The sequence below is a fragment of the Anomaloglossus baeobatrachus genome, chromosome 4, assembly GCF_048569485.1.
Source record: "Anomaloglossus baeobatrachus isolate aAnoBae1 chromosome 4, aAnoBae1.hap1, whole genome shotgun sequence".
NCBI lineage: Eukaryota > Metazoa > Chordata > Amphibia > Anura > Aromobatidae > Anomaloglossus > Anomaloglossus baeobatrachus.
This window is the reverse complement of record NC_134356.1, coordinates 243,196,594-243,220,190: the sequence shown is the minus strand read 5'-3', so window position 1 is coordinate 243,220,190 and position 23,597 is coordinate 243,196,594. Positions and strand designations below refer to the sequence as shown.

The following is a 23,597-nucleotide window of genomic DNA, read 5'->3' as shown; positions in this document are numbered from 1 at the left end:
ACCAGGAGCAAAGCCAAAGGAAGGGCCGATGCTCAGGCCAGAGACGATGAGGAGGTTGTCCACGAGCCCTCCAAGAGCCCGACGCCAGAGAACAGCTCTGCAGAGGACATTGCACAACCTGGCACTGCTGGACAAGATGAGGAGGAGCTCGCCCAAGGGTCCTCAACGAGCCAGATGCCAGTCCTCCGCTCTGAAATGGACAGTGAATCACCTGGCTCTGCAGCGTGCCGCAGATCACCACTTGCCAATCCCTCCGGCCTGAGAGGTGCAGAGGCCCTCCTTCAAGCTGCCTTGGCCAGGCTTATGGCTGGAGACCGGGATACCTACGAGATACTCATGGCCGAGCGTGAGCGACAGGCAGCGCGTGACGCTGAGGCTGCGGAGCGGCAAGCAGCGCGTGACGCTGAGGCTGCGGAACGGCAAGCAGCGCGTGAGGCTGCGGAGCGGCAGGCAGCGCGTGAAGAGCGAGAGCGAGAGCGACAGGCAGACCGTGACTACCAGCTGCAGCTAGCTCAGCTCCGGCCCTCATCAGCCACATGTGACCTTCAAAACACCAAACTTCCAAAGGTCCGTGTTGAGGACTTCCCAGTGCTGGAGAAGGATGGAGACTTGGACTCTTTCCTGACTGCTTTTGAACGGACTTGCTTGCAGCACCATCTGGACAAGGATCAGTGGGCCAAATACCTGACCCCCCGTCTAAGGGGTAAGGCCCTGGATATCCTTGGGGACTTGCCTGCTGAGGCAGATCAGGGCTACGACACCATCAAGCGGGCCCTGATCCAACAGTACAACCTCACTCCAGAGTCCTACCGCAAGAAGTTCCGGACCCTGCAAAAGGGACCAAAGGACTCCTGGGCTGACCACCGGCGGGCACTTGCCCGAGCTGCCGACCACTGGACCCAAGGCCTGCAGCTTTCCACCGGACCGGAGATCCTGGACTTGTTCATCACGGAGCAACTCTTGTGGAACTGCCCTGAGGATCTCCGCCAGTTCATCCGAGACCAGAAGCCAAAGGGGTCCACGGCTACAGCTGCCCTGGCCGATGACTACACCAACAATCGGGCTCCTGAGGCCAGGAGAGCAGCCACCAGCAGCACCTGGAGAGGGGGTAAGATGAACTCTGCGACTGCCCCACCTGCCCCTAGACTGCAGGGGGTGTCCCCCTCAACTCCCCTCTCCAGGCCCGTGGCAGAACCAAGACGGTGCCACCAGTGCAACCTACCTGGACACTTCAAGGCCATGTGCCCTCAGCGTCCCAAGGCCCCGGCTCCGTCCCCGTCCCAAGGGCCGCCCAAGGTGTATTGTGTGGGTGGGGGTGGTGGTAGGTCCCTGGACAGCTTCCAACCTGTCACCGTCGGCCGGTCTGTGACCATGGGACTGCGAGACAGCGCCTCGGAGGTGACTCTGGTGCGGCCTGAGATGGTGTCCCCCCAAGACTTGATCCCTGGAAAAACCCTCGCTGTCTCCGGGATTGGAGGCATTGACCCGGCGCTGCCTGTTGCTGACATTTATGTGGACTGGGGCGCAGGGCGAGGGGTGAGGGAGGTGGGGGTAACTGATCGGATCCCTGCAAACGTGCTACTTGGGACAGATTTGGGGCAGATAACCTCCCAGTTTGGGCCCCAACCAAGGGCTGAACCTTCAGCCAGTACTGACAGGCCTCCGGACAATGTTAATGTGTTATCTATGAATGATGTAAGGGAGGAGGGAGTGAACTCTGATATTTCTGCTTGCATAGACACCATAGACACACACACAGCTGCAGCTGTGACAGGGGAGGGGGTCAGAGAAAGGTGTGACAATGCCTCTACAAGTAATCAGCCTGTGAGCTGGGATCTGTTGCCCTCTGCAGGGATAAGCAGAGAGCAGGGTGCTGCAGGGGGAGGACCAGTGTGTGGGGTGGGGGCTACCACAGCAAATGTGGGGTCCCCAGAGATTTCACAGCGGGGTTCTGTTGCTGCAGGAGGGGAACAGGCAGGTGAGATTGGGGCCGGTCCCGGAGCGGAAGTGCTCCCAGGTAAGATCTCGGTGCAGGGTTCCCCCACAACCGGGGTGTCAGGAAGCCAGGTAGGTCTGCCTGAACCGGCGACTTGGTCAGGAACGGAGGAGGAGCAGGCACGACCCACGGTCGCAGCGGCTGTGGCCGCTGTCACCCGCAGTGGGAGTGCTGGAAGCCAAGGGGCCTCCCGGAGGTCCGATAGCTCTTCCCCTTCTGACCAAGTGGCAGCCGAGTCAGGTGGAGGCCAGGACACAGGTCCCGGGGTACTGACCGAAGATGTGACAGTCTCGTCGATTCTGGCCACATCTAGTCAGGGGTTTCAGGCAGCGTTAGAAGCTGACGACAGCCTGAAAGCTCTTAAGGAGCAGGCGGCACAGCCTCCCTCGGACTCGGACCCGGAGCGAGTGGTCTGGGACCAAGGACGGCTGTACCGGGCCACGGTCCAGCAGGGTTCACCGGAGGCGTGGCCCAGGGACCGACAGTTGGTGGTACCCTATCCGTTCCGGACGGAGTTGTTGCGGATCGCACATGAGATTCCGATGGCCGGACACCTAGGGATCGCTAAGACCAAGGCCAGGTTAAACCAGCATTTCTACTGGCCAAAAATGGGGGCCGATGTGGCTGCCTACTGCCGTTCGTGTGAAACCTGTCAGAGAGTGGGGAAGGCGGGGCCACGCCCCAAAGCCCCACTGGTATCTCTGCCCATCATCGATGAGCCTTTCAGGAGGGTGGCTGTGGATCTGGTCGGCCCGCTGGCCATCCCCAGCAGCTCCGGGAAACGCTTCATACTGACGGTAGTGGACTATGCCACCCGGTACCCAGAAGCAGTGGCCTTGTCGTCCATTCGGGCTGACAAGGTGGCCACCGCATTGCTGGAGATTTTCTCCCGAGTGGGTTTTCCCCAGGAAATGCTCACTGACCGGGGGACCCAATTCATGTCCCAGCTGATGGAGGCCCTCTGTAAGCGAGTCCAGGTGCGACATCTGGTGGCCAGCCCGTACCATCCACAGACTAATGGCCTGTGCGAGCGGTTCAATGGCACCTTAAAGCAGATGCTTAAGATGTTGGTCGACTCCCATGGGCGTGACTGGGAGCGGTATCTCCCACACCTGTTATTTGCTTACCGGGAGGTTCCACAGGCCTCAACAGGATTCTCACCGTTTGAGCTCCTGTACGGGCGACGTGTGCGGGGCCCCCTGGCTCTGGTGAAAGAGGCTTGGGAAGGGGATGTGGCCACCCCTGGAGTGTCGGTTATCGAGTATGTCATGCGCTTCCGGGACAAAATGCAGGCCTTGACGCAACTGGTACACGACAATATGGCTCAAGCCCAGGCCGATCAGAAGCGTTGGTACGACCAGAACGCTTGTGAGAGGACCTACCAAGTGGGTCAAAAGGTGTGGGTACTGGTCCCCGTACCACAGGACAAGCTTCAGGCAGCCTGGGAAGGCCCATACCTCGTGTACCAGCAGCTCAACCCTGTGACGTACCTGGTCACCCTGGACCCTGCCCGTGGAAGGCGGAAGCCCTTCCATGTGAACATGATGAAGGCACATCATGAGCGGGAGGCATGTGCGCTCCCCGTGTGCAACCTGCCCGAGGAGGGAGAAGCGGAAACCCTCTTGGATATGCTAGCCCAGGTTAGGGCAGGCGGATCCATTGAGGATGTGGAGGTTGGCCACCAGCTCTTGGAGGACCAACGGTCCCAGCTGTGGGCCACCCTACACCCCTTCCGGGGGTTGTTTACCAACCAGCCCGGAAGGACTGACTTGGCTGTCCATCACGTGGACACTGGGGATCATCCCCCGATCCGGCGTTCAGCATATCGGGTTTCCCTGGAGGTGCAGCAACACATGCGCCAGGAGATTGACGAGATGCTGAAGCTGGGGGTGATCCAGGCATCCAACAGCGCTTGGGCCTCGCCTGTAGTCCTCGTCCCTAAGAAGGACCGAACCACTCGGTTCTGCGTGGACTACAGGGGGCTCAATGCTGTCACGGTCGCCGATGCGTACCCAATGCCACGAATCGATGACCTGCTCGATCAGTTGGCCGGGGCTCAGTACCTGACCATCATGGATCTGAGCCGGGGATATTGGCAGATCCCCCTGACTCGCAAGGCCAGGGAACGCTCTGCCTTTATTACCCCATTTGGACTATACGAGTCCACGGTGATGCCAATCGGGATGAAGAATGCCCCTGCCACTTTCCAGCGGATGGTCAACACCCTGCTCAAGGGACTTGAAGGGTACGCGGCCGCGTACCTGGATGACATTGCCGTCTTCAGTCCCACCTGGGAGGACCACCTAGAGCATCTAGCACAGGTGCTCAGGCGGATCCACCGGGCAGGTTTGACCATCAAGCCGGGAAAGTGTCAGCTGGCCATGAGCGAGGTCCAGTACCTCGGTCACCGGGTAGGCGGGAGAACACTGAAGCCCGAGCCTGAGAAAGTGGAGGCCATCGCATCCTGGCCCACCCCCAGGACCAAGAAGCAGGTGATGTCCTTCTTAGGGACCGCCGGGTACTATAGGAGGTTTGTTCCACGCTATAGTAGCCTGGCAAAGCCCTTGACGGACCTCACCAAGAAGAAGCTGCCCTCTGCAGTCGATTGGACAATGGACTGCGAGACAGCCTTCCAGGCCCTAAAGGACGCCCTGTCCAGCCCGCCCGTGCTACAGGCAGCCGACTTCACGCGGCCGTTTGTAGTACAGACCGACGCCAGTGACTTCGGCCTCGGTGCGGTACTCAGCCAGGTGGACTCTGCGAGCCAAGAGCACCCAGTCTTGTACCTGAGCAGGAAGCTGTTACCAAGGGAAGTGGCCTATTCCACGATGGAGAAGGAGTGCCTGGCCATAGTGTGGGCCCTGCAGCGTCTGCAACCCTATCTATACGGGCGCCACTTCATCGTGGAGACGGACCACAATCCCCTCAGCTGGTTGCACACCGTCTCTGGGACGAATGGGCGATTGTTGCGATGGAGCCTTGCGCTCCAGCAATACAACTTCACCATTCGCCACAAAAGGGGCCGTGACCACGGTAACGCAGACGGGCTGTCCCGACAAGGAGAGGTCGCGGACGGGCGCACGGGGGAACACCGGAGTGTGCTGCCCCCTAGCGCCCTCAAAAGGGGGGAGGTGTGAGGCAAATCCCGGGATATGAAGATGAATTATGACTTCCAGTCATAATCGCTCATCACTCCCTGGCAGTGCCCCCCTCCCTTCTTGTCCTCAATGTCCAGCATCTGTGAAGGTGTCACATCCCATGGCCATCTCCTATGATATGGAAATTAGGTGATGTGGGAACAATGGACACAGGATGACTCCCTGCCGTGACCCTGTGGTAGGAGCTGCTATCTAATTAGCAAGCTTGGAAGTATCCAGACAGAACGACTCCAGTAAAAAATGGTTCATATCTCGCAAGCCATATTTCCGATAAATATGGCAACCATAAAAATGGTGTCTCCGCATGCGGACGATGCTGGCACACCCTTTTTATGGGAGCGGGAGCTTGGGAAATACCCCAGGCGTGATATCAGCCAATGGGGAACTAGTAGACAAGTCATGAAACCTCTCGTTCTGTAGCTAAATTCATAGCTGTCACAATGAGAGCGTCGGCGTCCGCCTACGACGCTCCCAGGCAAAGTTATGGCCATATTCCATGTTGTGGATTTTGTCCATAACTCCAGCCAGGGGTGGAGCAGTGCTCCCTCTGAGGTCACTAAGGTAGGAGGGGACCTGGATTTGCCCAGGTTGATAACCCTACTTCGGCCATTTTCCAGTGTTCTTTCGCTGGGGGTCACGTGCAGGAAACATCTGTGGGAGTTCCTAGAAACCTGGTCTACAGCGCCCCCCTGTGGCCAGACGCACAAGGTAACTGATTGAATTGCATACCTGTTTGTAAACCATGCTTTATCTGTAACTGTACTCTGACATATGTATATTCTGTAGATTCCCTATTGTATATATTGTAGTTTCTAGTGTGCTTTAGGCTGATTAAATTATATAATTAATCTTGGGCTGTTCTGTTATCTCGATCTTGAATCCCACGTCTGTGTGTTCGGCTAATAGTTACCGTGAAGCGGTTGGTGGCAGCGAGTTGTGCCAAGGATTATTGTGGGGAGGCCAGTGAGATTCGGGGAGGTTTTATATATTCCGCCCGCGGAGGTCGGGGGAATATATACCCTACTCTCACCGGGGACCCTTCAATAATCGGCATAAGTAGTATAGCGGCCTCCTTGCTTATTGTCGGGCAATTCCATAATTGGCCTGACTATAAGAGGGGCGCTAGAGAGCGCGTCACGTGCTCTGTCTGTCGGTCGGGAGGTATAAAGGAGGGGTGACCCCCACTTGTTACCCCCCGATTGTGACGTACTGGTAGCCAGCGCGGGGGATTTCTGAGTGACCCCCCCGGTGGTTTGTGACAAGACCAATTTATTCATTATTAATTATAGCAATACAAAGTTTATATAGGTTTTTATGCGTTACTATTTTTTTAACATTAAAAATGATATTTTACAAAAATTAATTTGTTTTTACATTGCCATATTCTGAGAACTGTAACTTTTTTTTCGAAATGAACCATAATAGAGCTTGTTTTTGTGGGATGGTTTAGCATTTTCATTGATACCATTTTTTTTACTTATGACTTTATCGCTTTTTATTAAGTTGTTTGCTGTACGGAATAAATGACATGACAGTTTTATAGCTCGGGTCGTTCCGGATACAGTAATACTAAATAAGTGTACTTTTTTGTTTTAACAAAAACAATGCGTTTTTAGTGGCAAAATGGGATTTCATTTTTCTCTGGATCATTTTTTTACTTTTGTGCATATTTTATTTCATTTTTTTTTAACTTTTTCACTTAGTCCCACTGTGGGGCATGAATATTTTTTTCTTTGATCTCTGGTCTCATGTATCGCAGTACTATTGTAAGTGGCTGAGACCTGTCAGTGTCTCACTGACAGAGCCTGTAAGACAATGCTTATAGCAGGATCTAACAGGCTACTGTACCTTGGGGTCATCAGATGACCTCAGAGTACCATGGCAATGACTGTCATCTGCGATTAAGATCGTGGAGGGCTGATACTGTCAAAGGTTTTTTTTAGACCCCCTTTTAACCACTTAAAAGCCACATGCAGTGGTATTTAAGCGGTTACTTAGCCCCGATAAGTTCCAAAAGTGAAGGCTCTTTGTCTCTCTACCCCTCATTTTCTTCTTCTGTCTTCTGACTATAAAAGTTTTTTCTAGTTTTTAAATCACCATCCCTAGCCAGAATGGCCAACCATAGGGTATTTTTATACTTACAGACACATAGCTTGCATTGATGTAATCTGAGCCTGGCACACCAGCATCCGCTATGAGCTTTACTCGGTTATTGTTATCTGTAGCATAAATGTGTAGGACAGATTAGTCTCGCACATTTTTACACTTACAGTAAGTCTGCAGTACAATGTCCCCTCTCTTGTAAAAGACTAGATGAACAGCATTAGCACAAATAGTGTTAATCAAATTGATCAATGGATGAAATTGTACATGACGTAGAAACTCACAAAAATGAAACAAACTGAACACCTCTATATTACATACACTGCAAACATTATACTTTATTTTGGTTTTCTTTACATGAAGATAGGACTTCTCACTTTAACACTTTCTATACTGTAAATGTTAGGGTAGCAAATAGTCTTGGGACGGCTGTCAAGTAAAGAATGTTAAAGAGGTTGGTTACTTAGGTCACATTACAAAGTTAAGACACTATTAAGTCTACAATTTCTTGCACCTGCATATAAAAGCTTGTGCGTACAGAGTTACTCAGACAATCAGCCTTGGAACATTACAAGGGTCATTTCAAGATCATAGAGCTGTTGCAATGGGAAAATTGTGTTTTTTAATGTTGAGTACAACACAGCATTTTCTCTCTTTAAAATACATTTAAACTTTTTGAAATCATAAAGACTTTTTTTCTAGGAATAGCTTTACTCTTGTCCGTAGGTCTTACCTGGTATTGCACCTTTTAGCTGAGCAGCAATTATAGGCACAGTGACTCCTATGGTGTACAGTACAGTGGCCAGCATAATCAATGAAGGAGACACAAATCTCCCAAGAGCACTGCAGACCGACTAAAGCAGTTGATCGGCAGTGATGATGAGAGTTGACTCCAACAATCTAATAAAAGTGGCCTTCCCTAAAGGATAAGGTATAAAGTTTAAAGAAGTGGATAACCCCTTTTCAACTTAACTGATCTACTACTGTATAGTGCTCTGTGCTGCATTGCTTCTTCATACCTGTTCTTCACCTGATATACGCACACAATGCAGTTAACAGTATTGAATTTTTAAACAATTACATGAGATATGGGAGCAGATGAAAGAGACACCCCCTTTATCTAGTTTAATGGATTTGCAGACTCACAGGTAAGAATGAGCGAACCCGAACTGAAAAGTTCGGGGTTCATACCGGACACAGAGTGTCCGGGGCTTGGACTTGAATACGGACTTTTAAATAAATCCTGTGTCTGAGTTCAGTGTTCAGGTATTGTTCCTATGTTAATAAAGTTTGTTGAAAGGTTGCAGTCCAGGGTCAAATTCAGGTCAAGTCCAGATCCCAAAACAAACTTTTATCTAACATCCAGCTGAACACAATGGACCCGAACTCCTACAGGTCCGCTTATCACTGCTCACAGGTCAATAAATTATAACAGGAAGGTCAATTTTCCTAGCATTGCCTTAAATCTTTAAAAATAACTTTCAATCTTGTTGCACAAATGTAACTAATGGGGTGTAATACAAGGGAAAATGTTTGGTGACTATGTTACATAAGTGTCACGGTTCTGATGTGCTAATCATCTTGAGCACTGTGACGTTCTGCTATGCTCTCCTGCAGAGCCGGTACTTGCCTGTTCGGTCGCACAGAGCATTTTGCAGGTTGAGATGCTCTGCTGTTTATCTTGAGCTCCTGTTGACAGGTTGCTTCTCTGAACTGGGTCCTACACTGATGCTGGGAGAGGCTTATTCAGATGCTCCTCATTCCGGGTGATTGCTCGGCTTCATTAGGAAGCATGCTCACCCGGAATGTTGCCAGTCGTACTTCCTGGTTCCGCAGTAAGTGCTCTTGGCTCCCGTTATGTACAGTTATCTGATCTTTGCTTCTTGACCCTGGACTGTTGTTGACTCTGCTCTGCCGCCCCTCTTACTTTAAATAAAAAAAAAGGTCCGTGGAGCCTCTGCTAGGAGTCTCAACACAGAAAATAGCCAGATATCCCTCCGGGAAGGATCTAGCCAAGAAGTGGCTCTTTTTAGGAGACCACCATAACCACCATATTAAGTGGCTCTCCTAGTCAATATCCAACTCTTTGATGAGTTTAAAGATATGACAAGTGACAAGGAAAGGTATCCATCTACAGACAGCTGTTTCGGGGTGTTGCCCTTCATCAGTGTGGAGTAGGATTCTGGCTTCTGTTTTGAGACTCCTAACAGGGGTTCCACGGACCTTTTTTTGATTTGAATATTTCCCAGGGGGCAATGCACCTAGGATTTCACTGTTTTGAGTGCCTTTGTTGGCTGCTGGCAGTGTTTTCTCTGGCTGGTCTCTCCGAGATCAGTGATTGTTTTGTCTTGTTCGCCCCTGACCCTCGGTTTGTATCTTGATCTCATCTCTGCCTTCTTCATGTGTCCTGTCATTTCCTTCTGGTTTCTGATCTGGCTTTCTGACTACCGCTCTGATCACACTGCACGCAAGTAGTATCTACCGCCACCTAGTAACTAGCTTCACACTAACGCCACATAGTGTCGAGCATCACAATAAGAGTGTATTCACACATAATTGTTTTCGTGCAACATTTCTTGAAGTATTTTGTGAGATAAGCGAGGCATTATTTATCACATATCGGTCTTTATTTATTTATTTTACTCACTTTTACAGTACTATTATTTCATTAGAGCCTTAAGGCCCAGTCACACTAAACAACTTACCAGGGATCCCAACAATGATACAACCTGATAGGGATCGCTGGTAAGTTGCTAGGAGGTCACTGATGAGATGTCACACTAAGCGACGCTCCAGCGATCCCACCAGCAACCTGACCTGGCAGGGATCGCTGGAGCGTCGCTACACGTGGAAGCATGCTGCGCTTGGTAACTAAGGTAAATATCCCGGGGCGGGAAAAAGTGAGATCAGTTGTAGAGTTTAGAGAGAGTGGAGGTCAGGCCTTTGTCTGAGGCCTGAAGCAAACTGACAGATACCAGGGTAGGAGCATTGGTGCCTTTGGCTAGGAGGCAGACGTCAGTCTCCGTCTGCAGGAGCCGGGAAAACGGCTCGGTGGAACCGAGGTTGGCCAGGACAGGGTAGTGGCCTGCTGGTAGCGACCCGAGGAACCGACTCGGAAACCGGAGCACACAGGAGGGTACTCAGACCCTGAAGATAGGCCCAGAAGCGACTGGACTTAGTTAATTAACTGATTGCAGCCAGGACTAGAGGTCCTGTCCAATCCAAAGTCCTGACTGAAGGCAACAGCCAGGGGGATAAAAGGCCACCGCCACGGCTCAGAGATCCCACGGGCCAGCGTTTGCGGGCAAAGGGCTCCTTAGGCGACCACAAGCCGGAACCGGACTCCTGAAGTTGCAAGCGCAGGCAGTCCACCATTCTAAACAGGTGCAGGAGAAAGACAGAGACCACCAGCCGGGTGGGGGAACCAGAACGCAGCCGGCTGCGGGCACTGACCACCATCACCTTGGTTTACCAGAGACTCGTGTGTTTTCTAATAGTGAGTACACCAGCACCCTGTGGTCGCCCATCTCCCTGCATCGCCAAACCCCCAACGGGTCCCGGGGCCACCATCCCTGCCCACGGAGGGGTTAACAACTTGCTGCACAACATCTCCCCTGGGTGCCCCGTTACTGCAGCGGTGGTGCCCAATATCACCACAAACCGTGGGTGGCGTCACGAACTCCGTACGGCTCAGCCCGTACATTTACGTTCCACATCCACCATCCCATTACTACCCCTTTTCATTTGAAGTGACCGTGAGGCCCCAGGGTCCGGAGACCCTCAAGCCACCCACAGAAGGGCCAGATCCGAAGCACTGCTTCCTCTGCCCAACGACAGTCCTAGCATGTGATTGGTTGCAGTCAGACCGTGCTCCCCCCTGTGTGACAGAATCTCTGATTGCTTGGAATCAAACACGCTGTCTGCGACCGAATAGTTTAAAAATAAATAAATAGATTGGAGTCGGATCCCCCCATATTGTGATACCAAGTGCAGCCCCCAGTCGTGTGCTTTTCTTGGCAGCGTGTCAAAATAAATTTCAGCATCTCTTGGCAAAAAAAGCATTTTTCTGCCAGGAGAAGCAGGTCTCATTGATGTGAATGAGTTCACCTGTGGTAAGGTCATTGAATTCAATAAGGTTACCTTTGGTCAGTTTACCTGTGTTCACAGGTAGGGTACCATGGGGACCTCCATCTGTGACTGCAGATAAACTGAGTGACGTCATTGCTCACAGTTGCGGCTCAGTCAGTCTTTGTCTGAAGCCACAGCAGGAGGTCATGTTTTCTAATGTGCACCAGCGCTGCGACTTCAGTATATAGCAGAGCCAGGATCGTCATGGGACCTCATGTGGATTATGTCGGAACTGGGTGTTCGGGGTTAATAAATTTGAGAATGAGGGGTTTTTTTTTGTATTTTATTTCAAATAAAGGATTTTTTTGGTGTTTGTGTTTATTTCTTTTCACTTTTCACATTTGCCATTACTAATCTAGGCCTTAGTGGCAGGTGTGAGCTCTCATTAACCCCTTATATTACCCTGATTGCCACCACACCAGGCAATCAGGATGAGGCAGGTAAAGTCTATCTAACGGATGCGACAATTTTGGATGGCTGAAGATAAGCACATGGCTGGGGCCTGTAGCCTGTACTGTATGCTTTATCTGTGCTGGGTATCATAATATGGGGGCCCGTACTCCAATTTCTTTCTTTATTTATTTATACAATATAGAGATGCAGACAGCGTGTGATTCCAAACAATTACAAATGTTGTCACACAGGGTGGGGGCACAGTCTGACTGCAACTAATCACGTTAGGACTGACAGTGGGCAGGGAGAGCAGTGAATATGTATTAGCAGTTAATGAACGGACCCAGAAGTAGTGTTACAGCCGTGCAGGAGACTCTGTAAGTATAACGCTCATACTTTATTCCTTATTTTCTTTTTTTCCTTTATTTTTAATTGTTCAGTTGGCCAAATCTGAACAGTTACACAGAGTTCCCTGAGAACTCCATGTTCGGGGTTTGCGCACAGGCACTAGGTATCTGTACAGACCCCATATTTTATAGTTCTGGTTCGCCCATCACCAGTCCTTAGCCTTTACAGATAAGTCATCATTAGGTCAGTGCTGGACAACCCCTTTAATGAGATTGCACTAAGTTTCAGGCTGCAAACTTTATTCTTTCTTTAATTTTCAGACCATTGATATGTTGTATGAAACCTGATTCAAGTTTCAGATTTTTCTCCTATGGAAGTGTAACTCCTATTAAAGGATACCTGTCAGGTAAAAACAGAACAGTATTAACCTGCAGATATGGGATTAATCTGCAGGTTAATAGCGTTCTGAAGCTCTCTAATGCCAGCACTGAGAGCCCCGCTGTCAGGAGGAAATTGACTTTCTTCCTCCTGACAGCTTCAGGTTTTCAGTCTTTCAGTTATTGGGGTGTGATGCGCTGGAAAAACCAGGTAGTCACACAAGAGGCGCCCGCATAACACCATCCCTCACCTAGGTTACATACAGCTGACCTGAAACGCTAGCCACCCCCCTCAGGGCAAGACAGACACACCAGTGGGCGGGACCAGGCAGTTAGGAAACGCCCACCTAGGGGTCTAGACAGTCCAGCGCGGGAAAACAGTGGAGAAAGTGTCTTGAGTTCAAGTTGAGAGGAGTGGAGGCTGGGGGCTAGGTGTAGCTCCAGCAGAGGTGAAGCTCAATTTGACAGGCACCAGGGTTGGAGCCCTGGTGCCTTGGCTAGGTGGCAGACGGTGGTCCCTGTCAGCAGGCGATGGGAAGACGGCAGCCAGAGATCCGAGGTGGACCGGGACAGGGTTGGACCCCGCCGGTACTGACACCGGAGCACCGACCCGGAAACTGTAAACAGAGGGGGTACTTGGACCCTGAAGCCAGGACCGGAACCAACGGCCTAGCTAATTAACCAATTGAGGGCAGGATTTTAGGTCCCAAAAGCAGACAACCACCCACAGAGAGGGATAGGGCAACCGCCAGGGCCCGATAGATCCCACGGGTCAGCGTCAGCGCGCACGGCTCCTCAAGTACACAACAAGCCGGGAGCGGACTCCCGTGTTGCAGACCAGGAAGTCCAACACAAGCAAAAACAGTGCAGAGGAAAAAGACGGCGACCACCAGCCTGGGTGGGGGACAAGAGTACAACCGGCCACGGCGGCTGGCCACCAGCACCTTGGTGTACCAAAAGACCCGTGTGATTTATTCAACTGTGAGTAACCAAACATTCCCTGGTACGTCCAGGCGCGCAGGCCCCTGCCATCGCCATCCCCTGCACAGAGCCACTGGGCCCCGGGGCAACCATCCCTACCCATGGAGGGGTTAACATCCAGCTGCCATTACATCTCCCCCGGGGTGTCCCACAACAGCAGTAGTGGTGCCACCTTTCACCACACACCGTGGGTGGCATCACAAACTGAATACGGCCAAGCCCGTACAACTACGTCCCCCTTTTCACTTGGCGTGTCTGCATGACCCCTGGGTCCGGAGGATCCCTCGAGCCACACAGCAGGTCCGGATCTGAGCAGCTCGGCTGCTACAGGCTTGGGGGCGACACAGGGGGGGCACCAACAATGCTTCAGTCACCACGCAGTGCATAGTGATGGTCGCTGTAAAAACTCCTTTGGCACTGACTGACAGCCACTTCAGCATTAGAGCCAATCATCAGTCAGCGACGGGGATGCAGTTACAGTTGCTGCTTACTATACCCAAAGCGGTGACTAAAGCTGCACCCGTGCCACCCCAATAACTGAAAGCCCAAGGCTGCTAACAGAAATAAAGTTAATTTCCTTTAGCTGGGATTTTGGTATGAGCTCCAGGCAGCTTCAGAACATTATTAATCTGCAGATTAACCCCATATCTGCAGGTTAATAGCATTTTTTATTGCCCAACAAGTTCTCTTTAATATGATGAACTCTGCATGTAGTTTTTCTTTATTCTGTATGTATTAAGGACACTACTGTCTTCTTTAGCAAAGTGTCTACGTAGTCAGTGGAGTGGTAGCCCTCAGAGAGTGAGGAGCTGAGGGAGTTGGAGCTCCCTGGGAGACTTTTGGCTAGGTCGCACACGCTGGTCTGGGACCTGAGGAGTCAGAGACCCGGTCGCAGGGTATTGGAGAAGAGTGCCCAGACTTAGTTTTGGAGAACGGTCGGCACTGGAAAATCTAGTAACTGGACTGGAACCAAGCACGGCAGGGTACTGGACCCTAGATCAGGGAGTAGCTTCGCGCAACCTGATAATTAACCTGTGGAGGATAGTCTCTTTATGAACTTTCCCCAAGAGCTCAGAGATCGATGGCACCAACACAATGAGGGGGATAGGGCTTTCCAGCTTATGCGGCCCACTGATATCCCAAGTATCAGCCATCGAGACCACAGCTCCTATAACTAATTGTAGGGAGTAGGACCCCGAAAGCTTCAGGCTAAGGGGTCACTCAGAAACATCCAAATATAGTGCATGGAGGCAGGTCCAGAACTATCAGCAATACCAACAGGGACAGATTCCCGGACGAGCTCCCCCTGAGTGCCAGCGGGACCCAGAGACTTGGTTTACTCCTGTGTGAGAGTCTGTTTAATGGCCACACCAACACCCATCCAACCTGAGTGAGTACGTTGATTCCCCTGAATCTCCCCGCCTGGCCTGCACCACGCTGCCCTACATCTCCACCATCCAGAGTCCCGGGCCCTACCCTACCCGTGGACGGAACGTCATCTGATCTGCCCCGCTCCATCTCCACCGGGTACTCCCATCGACAGCGGCGGTACTCCCCTTACCACGAACCACGGGTGGCGTCACAAACACTAATCCCCCTGTAAATAGCCCCTTTTATTTTCAAGTGTCCGCAAGCCCCCGGGTCCCGAGACCCTCGAGCCACAGTAACCCCAGATCCGAGAAGTCCAACTGCTGCAGGGGTGGCACACAGCAAAATTTTCATAATATTTCAAGACTATTTAGAAACATGAGTATATTAGAATTTTGGACGCAAATTAATAATACAAAAAACTCTGTACGAAAGTGTACATACCCTTAAACGTATTTGGCAATGCACTAGAAGGGGGCATGGTGCCAAATATTGATGCCCAATTTTAATTATTAGCCATTAAAGGGTTTGTCTTCAGAAGTGCTCCACCAGCCTTTTGACTTTTTGCTTGCTAGGTGGTGCAGCCCTCCGTATGATGGACAATTTGGACCAGCAACATTGCTGCGCCGCTGGCCATAGGAAAGCAGAGGCACTAAAACTGGCCAGCTTCAGAACAGCGCGTGCAAGCTGTATAGTATAAGAGCTTGTAAGCACTATGATTCTATGCTAGGACAACACTGATAGACTGCAGAGGTGGCCAGTCACCTAGGCAACGAGCTGGAACAATAGAATTCTGTTCTTGAAAACAAAGAAAATTTTTAATACGATATATACTGCAAAGTTGCTTGTTTTTACAAACACTTTGCAAGTATACCAATTTAAGAATATGAGACAACCCATTTAATGTTTACGTCATGGAAAACACATTTTAAAAATTTCACAGACACATTTTTTTATTCCAGACACTTGAGAAAGTTCTTATTTTTTAAAGTCAATTTGGTAAACCCAATCCCTAAATTTAAGTACTTTTTTGTTACATGAAAAACAGTCCAACAGCTAATTATGCTGCACAGAATTATAACATAGCCTATACCTATTGTGAAATAATTTCGACCTAGGCATTCTATTTTGTATTGTGTAAGCTTAATGTTTTTCCGTCAGATAAACTTCATATGCTGAGCCAGACTGGGCAAAAAATTTGGTGCCAACAGCTGGAAAAGCCCACAGGCTCCTCAACCAAATTATATAAACAGGAAGGTCGAGGGACAGACCTGTACCTAAAATAGCAGCGAAATAGACTATTTTGAACTCTACTGATGGTTTTTAATTTATAGTGCTCAATTGTTGGATTTTTCACACTAAATAACCAATTATACCATTTGTTGTAACACTGCTTGTCCTAGCCTGGGGGGCCATGTATAGTCCATTGATACCGTAGTCTGCATGTTTGTGGTAGGGAATGTATTTTGTGAACTCCTTTAGAGCAGTGATGAGTAAAATTATTGTATAATACATTGTTGCTCTATTAATAAATTCTAACAAAATGACTACTGAAGGGCACTAGTGAATTTTGGCTTAGCTTATTCCCCTAAAGCATATTTTCCTTGTTCCAGCTTTAATATGTGCTTTAGATACTTATTATGACAGTGTTTAGAAAATGAAAGTGCCTTAATGAAAACGTGGCATTGCCTGAAATGCACCCGTCTTTGGCAAAATTGATCAAAAATTTTGCTGTAAAATAATGATGTAAAAGTACCTGTTCTAGATTTCAGCTGCATTAAAATGAATTAATGACTTTGTCACAGTGTGATATAATTCATATACATACATGGCTTTATGTTTGTGAAGCGATTTTTGGACCTGTTCCATGGTAGATCAGCATCTGATACCGCAAGGTCTTCAAGAAACTTCGGGAGCTCCTGCAAGATACAAGTAAGACATAGGTAATATGTCTGTTAAGCATTAATAAATTGTTTTATCATTTGCTACTGTTTATTTTATTACCTCAAACTATTGATTGACTAATGCAATTATTCTGGATACTCATGAGAAGCAGAGCAGATATTGAATATTATTCAATAATATACACATATGTAAACTCCACAACACTTAAATTGCAGCATCAAGAAGGAAATGTTATGGAGTTATGGAAATCACAATATAGAAATGTTAATGATAAGCAAATAATGGAAAAATAGAGACAACATTTTCAAAACATCTCAATTAATTTAGAATAAGGCAAGAGCACCACGTGCAGAATTAAATGTGTTAACATGCTTTGACATGTTATCAATGAAATGAATATTGGTTGTCTGAGAAATGTTCTGCCTAGTTGAATGCACTTGGGTAAGTGTGGTACCCAGTGGTCTGGTTGCCACAGCAAGATTGCCATTCTTACAGGGGGTGACTTTATACCTGGAAGCAAGAGGGGAGTCTCCCATGTTAGGTGCAACAGCACTCAACACTTCCTAACTCCAGACCAGAATGGGGAGCTCAAGAACCCGTTTTGAGGGGAGCTTCCCTATGCATTCTAGCCTGGAGGAGAGGTTAGTACACACACAGAAGTGAAACTGGAAGGGCAGAACAAGTAAAGAGTAGAGAGAAGGCAGTCACTGGGAAGGGAGCTGTATCATAGCTTCCTCGGCCGAGCTCAGAGAACTGGACACCGGAGTCCGAGGCTGCATGGGTACTGAAGTCCCCGCAGCTAAATCTGGCGGGCAGGAGACTGCAGGTCTTCTGACCTACAGAGCACCCAAGGCACAACAGCATGGTAGAGCCAGGAGCTGTGACCAGCGGAACGGCACCAGGAAAAGACTCGCGTTGCCTGCCATATGGGTGAGAATCACTATCGACACATGGAAGAGGGTCACAGTGTAGCTTCAAGCCGCAGGGACCCACAAATCACAGCTCAAGCAGGAAGGCCTCTGAACCCACCTGGCTAGGTGGATCCCCTCAATTGCTTCCAGGCTGATCGGACCTCCGCTACCATCTGGACCAGTCTCCCTGGCTTTTATCATCTACTGTCGAGTAAAAGGTAAAGGAAACTAAGGCCCCTGTGTTGTCCAGTTATTGCCGGCATCCTCAGTACCGCATCCCAACGTTAAGTCCCTCAATCATTTATAAAGACAACTACTCCCGACAGCACTGGGGCCTAGCTCTACCTGTGAAAAGCTATACCAACTCACCAGGGAACTGAAAAGCAGCGGCAGCACCTATCTTGCCGCATACCACAGGTGGTGTCACTACATCTCCCCTGTAAAAATTCCCCAACCATCATCAGCCATTTATTAAAATGAGACCGCCGGGGTCACGGTAACGAGTAACCCCCAGGCCTCAGTGCCAGCATGTCATAAGCAAATCATCAAGATCTGCTGTCAGCTCACTTAGCAGTCGCAGACCAATGATGTCTCAGATGAGCTCGATGGGAGAAAAGTCCGGAGACAGTGCAGGCCATGGTACCACATTTAGGCCAAGCAAGCTTCCTGTCCTATCATTGTCATGTTCAAAAATGGCTCCTGGGACATTCTGGAAAAATGGTTTTACCACAGGTTTCATGACCCAATCATCGAGCTACAAGTGTACCCCCAGTGAAGACTAGAGGGGTCCAGCTACCATAAATTGTGCCACCCTATACCAGAATTTTAGGATTAGGTTGGGTGTGACATTCCCTCATGAAGGCTTCTTCATGGTATTGCCCATGTGGTTTCTAGACCAATCTCCTGCAGCAGAGGATAGACCTGCTTTCTTATTCTTTACCTTGATAGCCTCTGAGAGTTGTAGCATGAAGTTAATGCAACAGCTTTATGTGGGAAGGTCACACCCATCATACTGTTGGGAGTATGGTGTGGGATGGGGTGGCATAACCCACAGTAGTTGGACACCTCTGGTCTTCATTACAGGTACATAGTTGAATGGATTTGGTTATAGTACCAGTGGTATGGCCATTTCCCTAAAGTGTCCTTAAAGCCAGTTTTCATTATGCCATATTGCTTCTGCTTCTATGAACAGGGAAAAAGTATTGAACACGCTTAGTGACAATTATTTAATACTTTGTAGAAAAGTCTTTGTTGATGATGACAGCTTCAAGATGCCTTCTGTATAGAGAAACTAGTCACATGCATCCCTGAGATGAAATTTGACCCATTCTTTGAAGACGAACATTCTTCAAATTCTGAAGGTTCTGTGGGCTCCTATTATGGACACTGACCAAGGTTCCTTTCATAAAATTTCTATTGGATTTAGGTCAGGTATTTGGCTGAGCCATTGTAGCAATTTATTTTCTTTCTCTGAAATCAATTGAGATTTTCCTTGGCTATGTGTTTGGGATCAGGTCTTGCTGAAATTTCTACCAATGTTTCATCTTCATCCTAGTAGTTGTCATTGAATTTTTATCAAGAATGTCTTGGTGCATTTGTCGATTCTTCCTTCCTTCAATCATATGATGTTTGCCAGTGCCATATGCTGAAATCAGCCCCACACCATGATGTTCCCACTAGAGTTGAGCGCGGTTCGCGGTTTGAGGTTCTCCAGTTCTAGGCTCGAGTGATTTTGGGGCCTGTTCTAGATCGAACTAGAACTCGAGCTTTTTGCAAAAGCTCGATAGTTCTAGAAACGTTCGAGAACGGTTCTAGCAGCAAAAAAACAGCTAATTCCTAGCTTGGTTTCTGCTGTAATAGTGTAAGTCACTCTGTGAATCACACTATTATGACATTTCAGTGTATAGTGTGCGTGAACAGCGCCTTCAGATCACTGCTGTTTCTATAATGGCGATCGCCATTTTTTTTTTTTTTCCTTGTCTTCCTTCCCTAAGCGCGCGCGTCTTGTGGGGCGGGCCAGCATGTCAGCCAATCCCAGACACACACACAGCTAAGTGGACTTTTAGCCAGAGAAGCAACGGCATGTGTGATAGGATGTCCATGTCACATGTCCCTGCATTATAAAACCGGACATTTTCCTCCAGGACGCCATTATCTCTTCTGCGTCTTTGGTGTCAGACATCACTGTTGCAGCTCCGTCCTCCTGAGTCCTATCGCCGATACAGCTGTATGCGCTCCATACACAGCATTAGACAGCTTAAGGAGAGCACTTTCTATCAGTCCTTTTAAGGGCTCAAACCGGTAGGGTCAGAGCCATAGGTGACAGGTCCTGAAAACAGAGACAGCGTCTGTGTAGCCAAGGTCAGGGATTTCATCGCTGCATTTCACCATTAGGAGGGAATAGAAAGGCAGGCTTCCATTCCTCTACCCAGAGCCCCACAATCCTGGCACTGTACCATCCTGTCCTCTGCACACTCCAACTCTTTTTAACTAAGCCATTATGCTAGCAAACAGTCAGTGTACCTAGTGGCATCCTAAACGTGGCTATTGTACTTTTGTCTAGTCACAGTATTGCAAAGATATTTGCAGCACCTCTGCCTGCATTGCACACTCAAACTTTTTTTAACCAAGCCATTATACTAGCAAACAGTCAGTGTACCTAGTGGCATCCTAAACGTGGCTATTGTACTTTTGTCTATTCACACTATTGTAAAGATATTTGCAGCACCTCTGCCTGCATTGCACACTCAAACTCTTTTTAACTAAGCCATTATACTAGCAAACAGTCAGTGTACCTAGTGGCATCCTAAACGTGGCTATTGTACTTTTGTCTATTCACACTATTGTAAAGATATTTGCAGCACCTCTGCCTGCATTGCACACTCAAACTCTTTTTAACTAAGCCATTATACTAGCAAACAGTCAGTGTACCTAGTGGCATCCTAAACGTGGCTATTGTACTTTTGTCTATTCACACTATTGTAAAGATATTTGCAGCACCTCTGCCTGCATTGCACACTCAAACTCTTTTTAACTAAGCCATTATACTAGCAAACAGTCAGTGTACCTAGTGGCATCCTAAACGTGGCTATTGTACTTTTGTCTATTCACACTATTGTAAAGATATTTGCAGCACCTCTGCCTGCATTGCACACTCAAACTCTTTTTAACTAAGCCATTATACTAGCAAACAGTCAGTGTACCTAGTGGCATCCTAAACGTGGCTATTGTACTTTTGTCTATTCACACTATTGTAAAGATATTTGCAGCACCTCTGCCTGCATTGCACACTCAAACTCTTTTTAACTAAGCCATTATACTAGCAAACAGTCAGTGTACCTAGTGGCATACTAAACGTGGCTATTGTACTTTTGTCTATTCACACTATTGTAAAGATATTTGCAGCACCTCTGCCTGCATTGCACACTCAAACTCTTTTTAACTAAGCCATTATACTAGCAAACAGTCAGTGTACCTAGTGGCATCCTAAACGTGGCTATTGTACTTTTGTCTATTCACACTATTGTAAAGATATTTGCAGCACCTCTGCCTGCATTGCACACTCAAACTTTTTTTAACTAAGCCATTATACTAGCAAACAGTCAGTGTACCTAGTGGCATACAAGAAGTGGCTGTTGTACTCCATTAGTGCCCCACTGGTGCCAAGCTATTTCTAGCACCTGTGCAGGACACCCTCCTGCTCTGTTTTTAATAAGTTATAATGATAGCAAAAAATACTGCCATTTAGTGGCATCATAGAACTGGCTGTTGTATTCCATTAGTGCCCCACTGGTGCCAAGCTATTTATAGCACCTTTACATGACACCCTCATGCACATTTTGCTACGCTAATGTTATAGCAAACTCATGGAATTCATTGCTGCATTTGATAATTCGGAGGGATAGAAAGTCAGGCTTCCTTTAGCTTTTCCTTCTGTTCATAGACAGCATCTCCAAGAGCAATTTCCCCTCCACGTCTAAGTGTGGAGAGGCAGCTAGTGCGCATGCGTGTGCCGATTTACCCCAGCTGCAGCCTAATTACAGTGTTTCGCCTAGTGAGTATGCTCAGCCTGACTGTGCTATTCCTGACGCTAAGTCTTCATTTCGGGATACAGCGCATGCTCCCACACTAAGTGTGAAAAGCCTCTTTGCACAGGTGCTTGCATTCCGTGCCGGGTCTAAGTCCTGTTTTGTGCCTAGACACCATGCTAAAGCTGATAGTCTTTTTTCAGAGACTGTATTTCATGCTACTGAGCATGCTCAGGCACTTACTGCATCAGAGACTAGGTCCGGTAATGAACTCTTTGGCCCTGCCCCTGATGTGGGGGTCCCATATAGACCACAGGGCATCAGGTGTCCTCCCAAATGGCTTGCAGAGGCCCACCCCTATGACTTGTCACCGCATTATTGATGGTCAGACGATGACTGGTGAGGTGTTTGGGTCATGGCAGCCATGAGGTCATCATTGAAGTTGCGGTTCCAAATAGGACGCTAGTTATGCCACTCATGACGTGTCACTCTACTTTTGTCTCCAGGAGGTGCATTGTGGTTCACCCTGGTTTGGGGCGGACCCAGGTTATAAAAGGGGCTGGAGCCAACAAGGAGGTGCGCAGTCTTCTATTATGCTCCGAAAGAGCACACCTCCATGTGTTGAACCCATTGCGGCTTTAGGCCAGAGGTAGGCAAGGATAGGGTGTCGATGCAGGCCACCACCACAGTTGGTAACGCAGAACGGTTAAGACCAGCTCCTGTCCTACCAGTCCTGCTTGTGCAGCCCAGTGGCATTAACAGGCCTGCTGCTGCTGATGCGCCTGCTGTCCACAGGTGTGCCCCTACGCACACGGTCAGCGTACTCAATGGCCCCTGTGTTGTTAACAGGGAGTTCCTGGGCTGGGTGGGCATGTGGACCCTGTGACGCTAACAGGGCTCCCAGTCTCCAGATCCGAATGGCGTCTAACTCGGTTCAGGCTACTATTAGTTTCATAGCCACACAGCTCTGTATCCTCCACCAAACCTTCCAGTTGCCAACCTCTCCTTTTCCAACTGGGAGCACGGTGGACACTGACTGCTGATGGGGATATATAACTTTCTCTTTCTTTTCTTATTAATGTTCGTTATATAGCGGTAACATAGTATATACCACTTTATCCAAATCTGCCAGTCCCACTGTAACAGATGGTGTTTCTTCAGCAAATGTTACTGTTGCTTAACCACCAAATCCACAGACCAAAACTTTTTTCCCCTTTCCAACACACCTGTTCCCCTTTCCACCAGCATCTGTCCTTTTTCAACTCATTTTGGTATATGACCAAAAGTGCAACTCTGCAGGGACACCGTACTCAACGCCATCTCAGCACAGCAGCCAGCCCTCGGTCCCTCAGATGTGGACAAGTAAAAGACCATTTCCTCCTATCCATGACAAAGCGTTGAGATTCACTCTGTGCAGCACTGGTGTTTAGTGGAAAAGTAGATCTAAGATTGCGTACCACATTCTGCAGATACTCCTGTATACGTGCGTCCATTTCTATGGCAGGAATTATTTTGCCAAATTTTGTCTTGTACCGGGGATCTAACAGTGTGGCAACCCAGTATTCTGGATTACTTTGAATTCGTACAATCCGAGGGTCATGTTGTAGGTAGTGCAGCAAGAAGGCGCTCATGTGTCTTGTGCATCCAGGAGGACCAAGTCCTTGGTGTGTTGGTGGCAGAGAGGTGAGAATCGTGCCTCCTTCCTCTGCCCTCTCCCCACAACCTCGCACAACCGAAATGTGAGCAAGCTCTCACTCATCTGCTGAGTCTTCCATGCCCATCGCCAGTTCGTCCTCCATTTCTTCATGGGCTCCTGCACCTTCCTCAACACTTTTTGCTGATACTATGCGCCCTTGTTAATCCCTCTCCCTCACCATGACTGCCGCATAGGTGCCGCTGAC

General features: G+C 48.8%; 1 protein-coding gene across 1 annotated transcript in view; it reads right to left on the bottom strand.

Moving 5' to 3' along the window:
* The window catches only part of PTPRQ (protein tyrosine phosphatase receptor type Q), an 855,789-nt gene that overhangs the window by 37,668 nt on the left and 794,524 nt on the right, over window positions 1–23,597 (bottom strand). The window contains exons 57-58 of the mRNA XM_075342420.1: window positions 16,681–16,771; window positions 7,297–7,373 (exon numbers count right to left, since the gene is read on the bottom strand). Of these exons, the coding sequence (XP_075198535.1) occupies window positions 7,297–7,373; window positions 16,681–16,771 (168 nt within the window). The remainder of the gene's footprint in view (window positions 1–7,296; window positions 7,374–16,680; window positions 16,772–23,597) is intronic.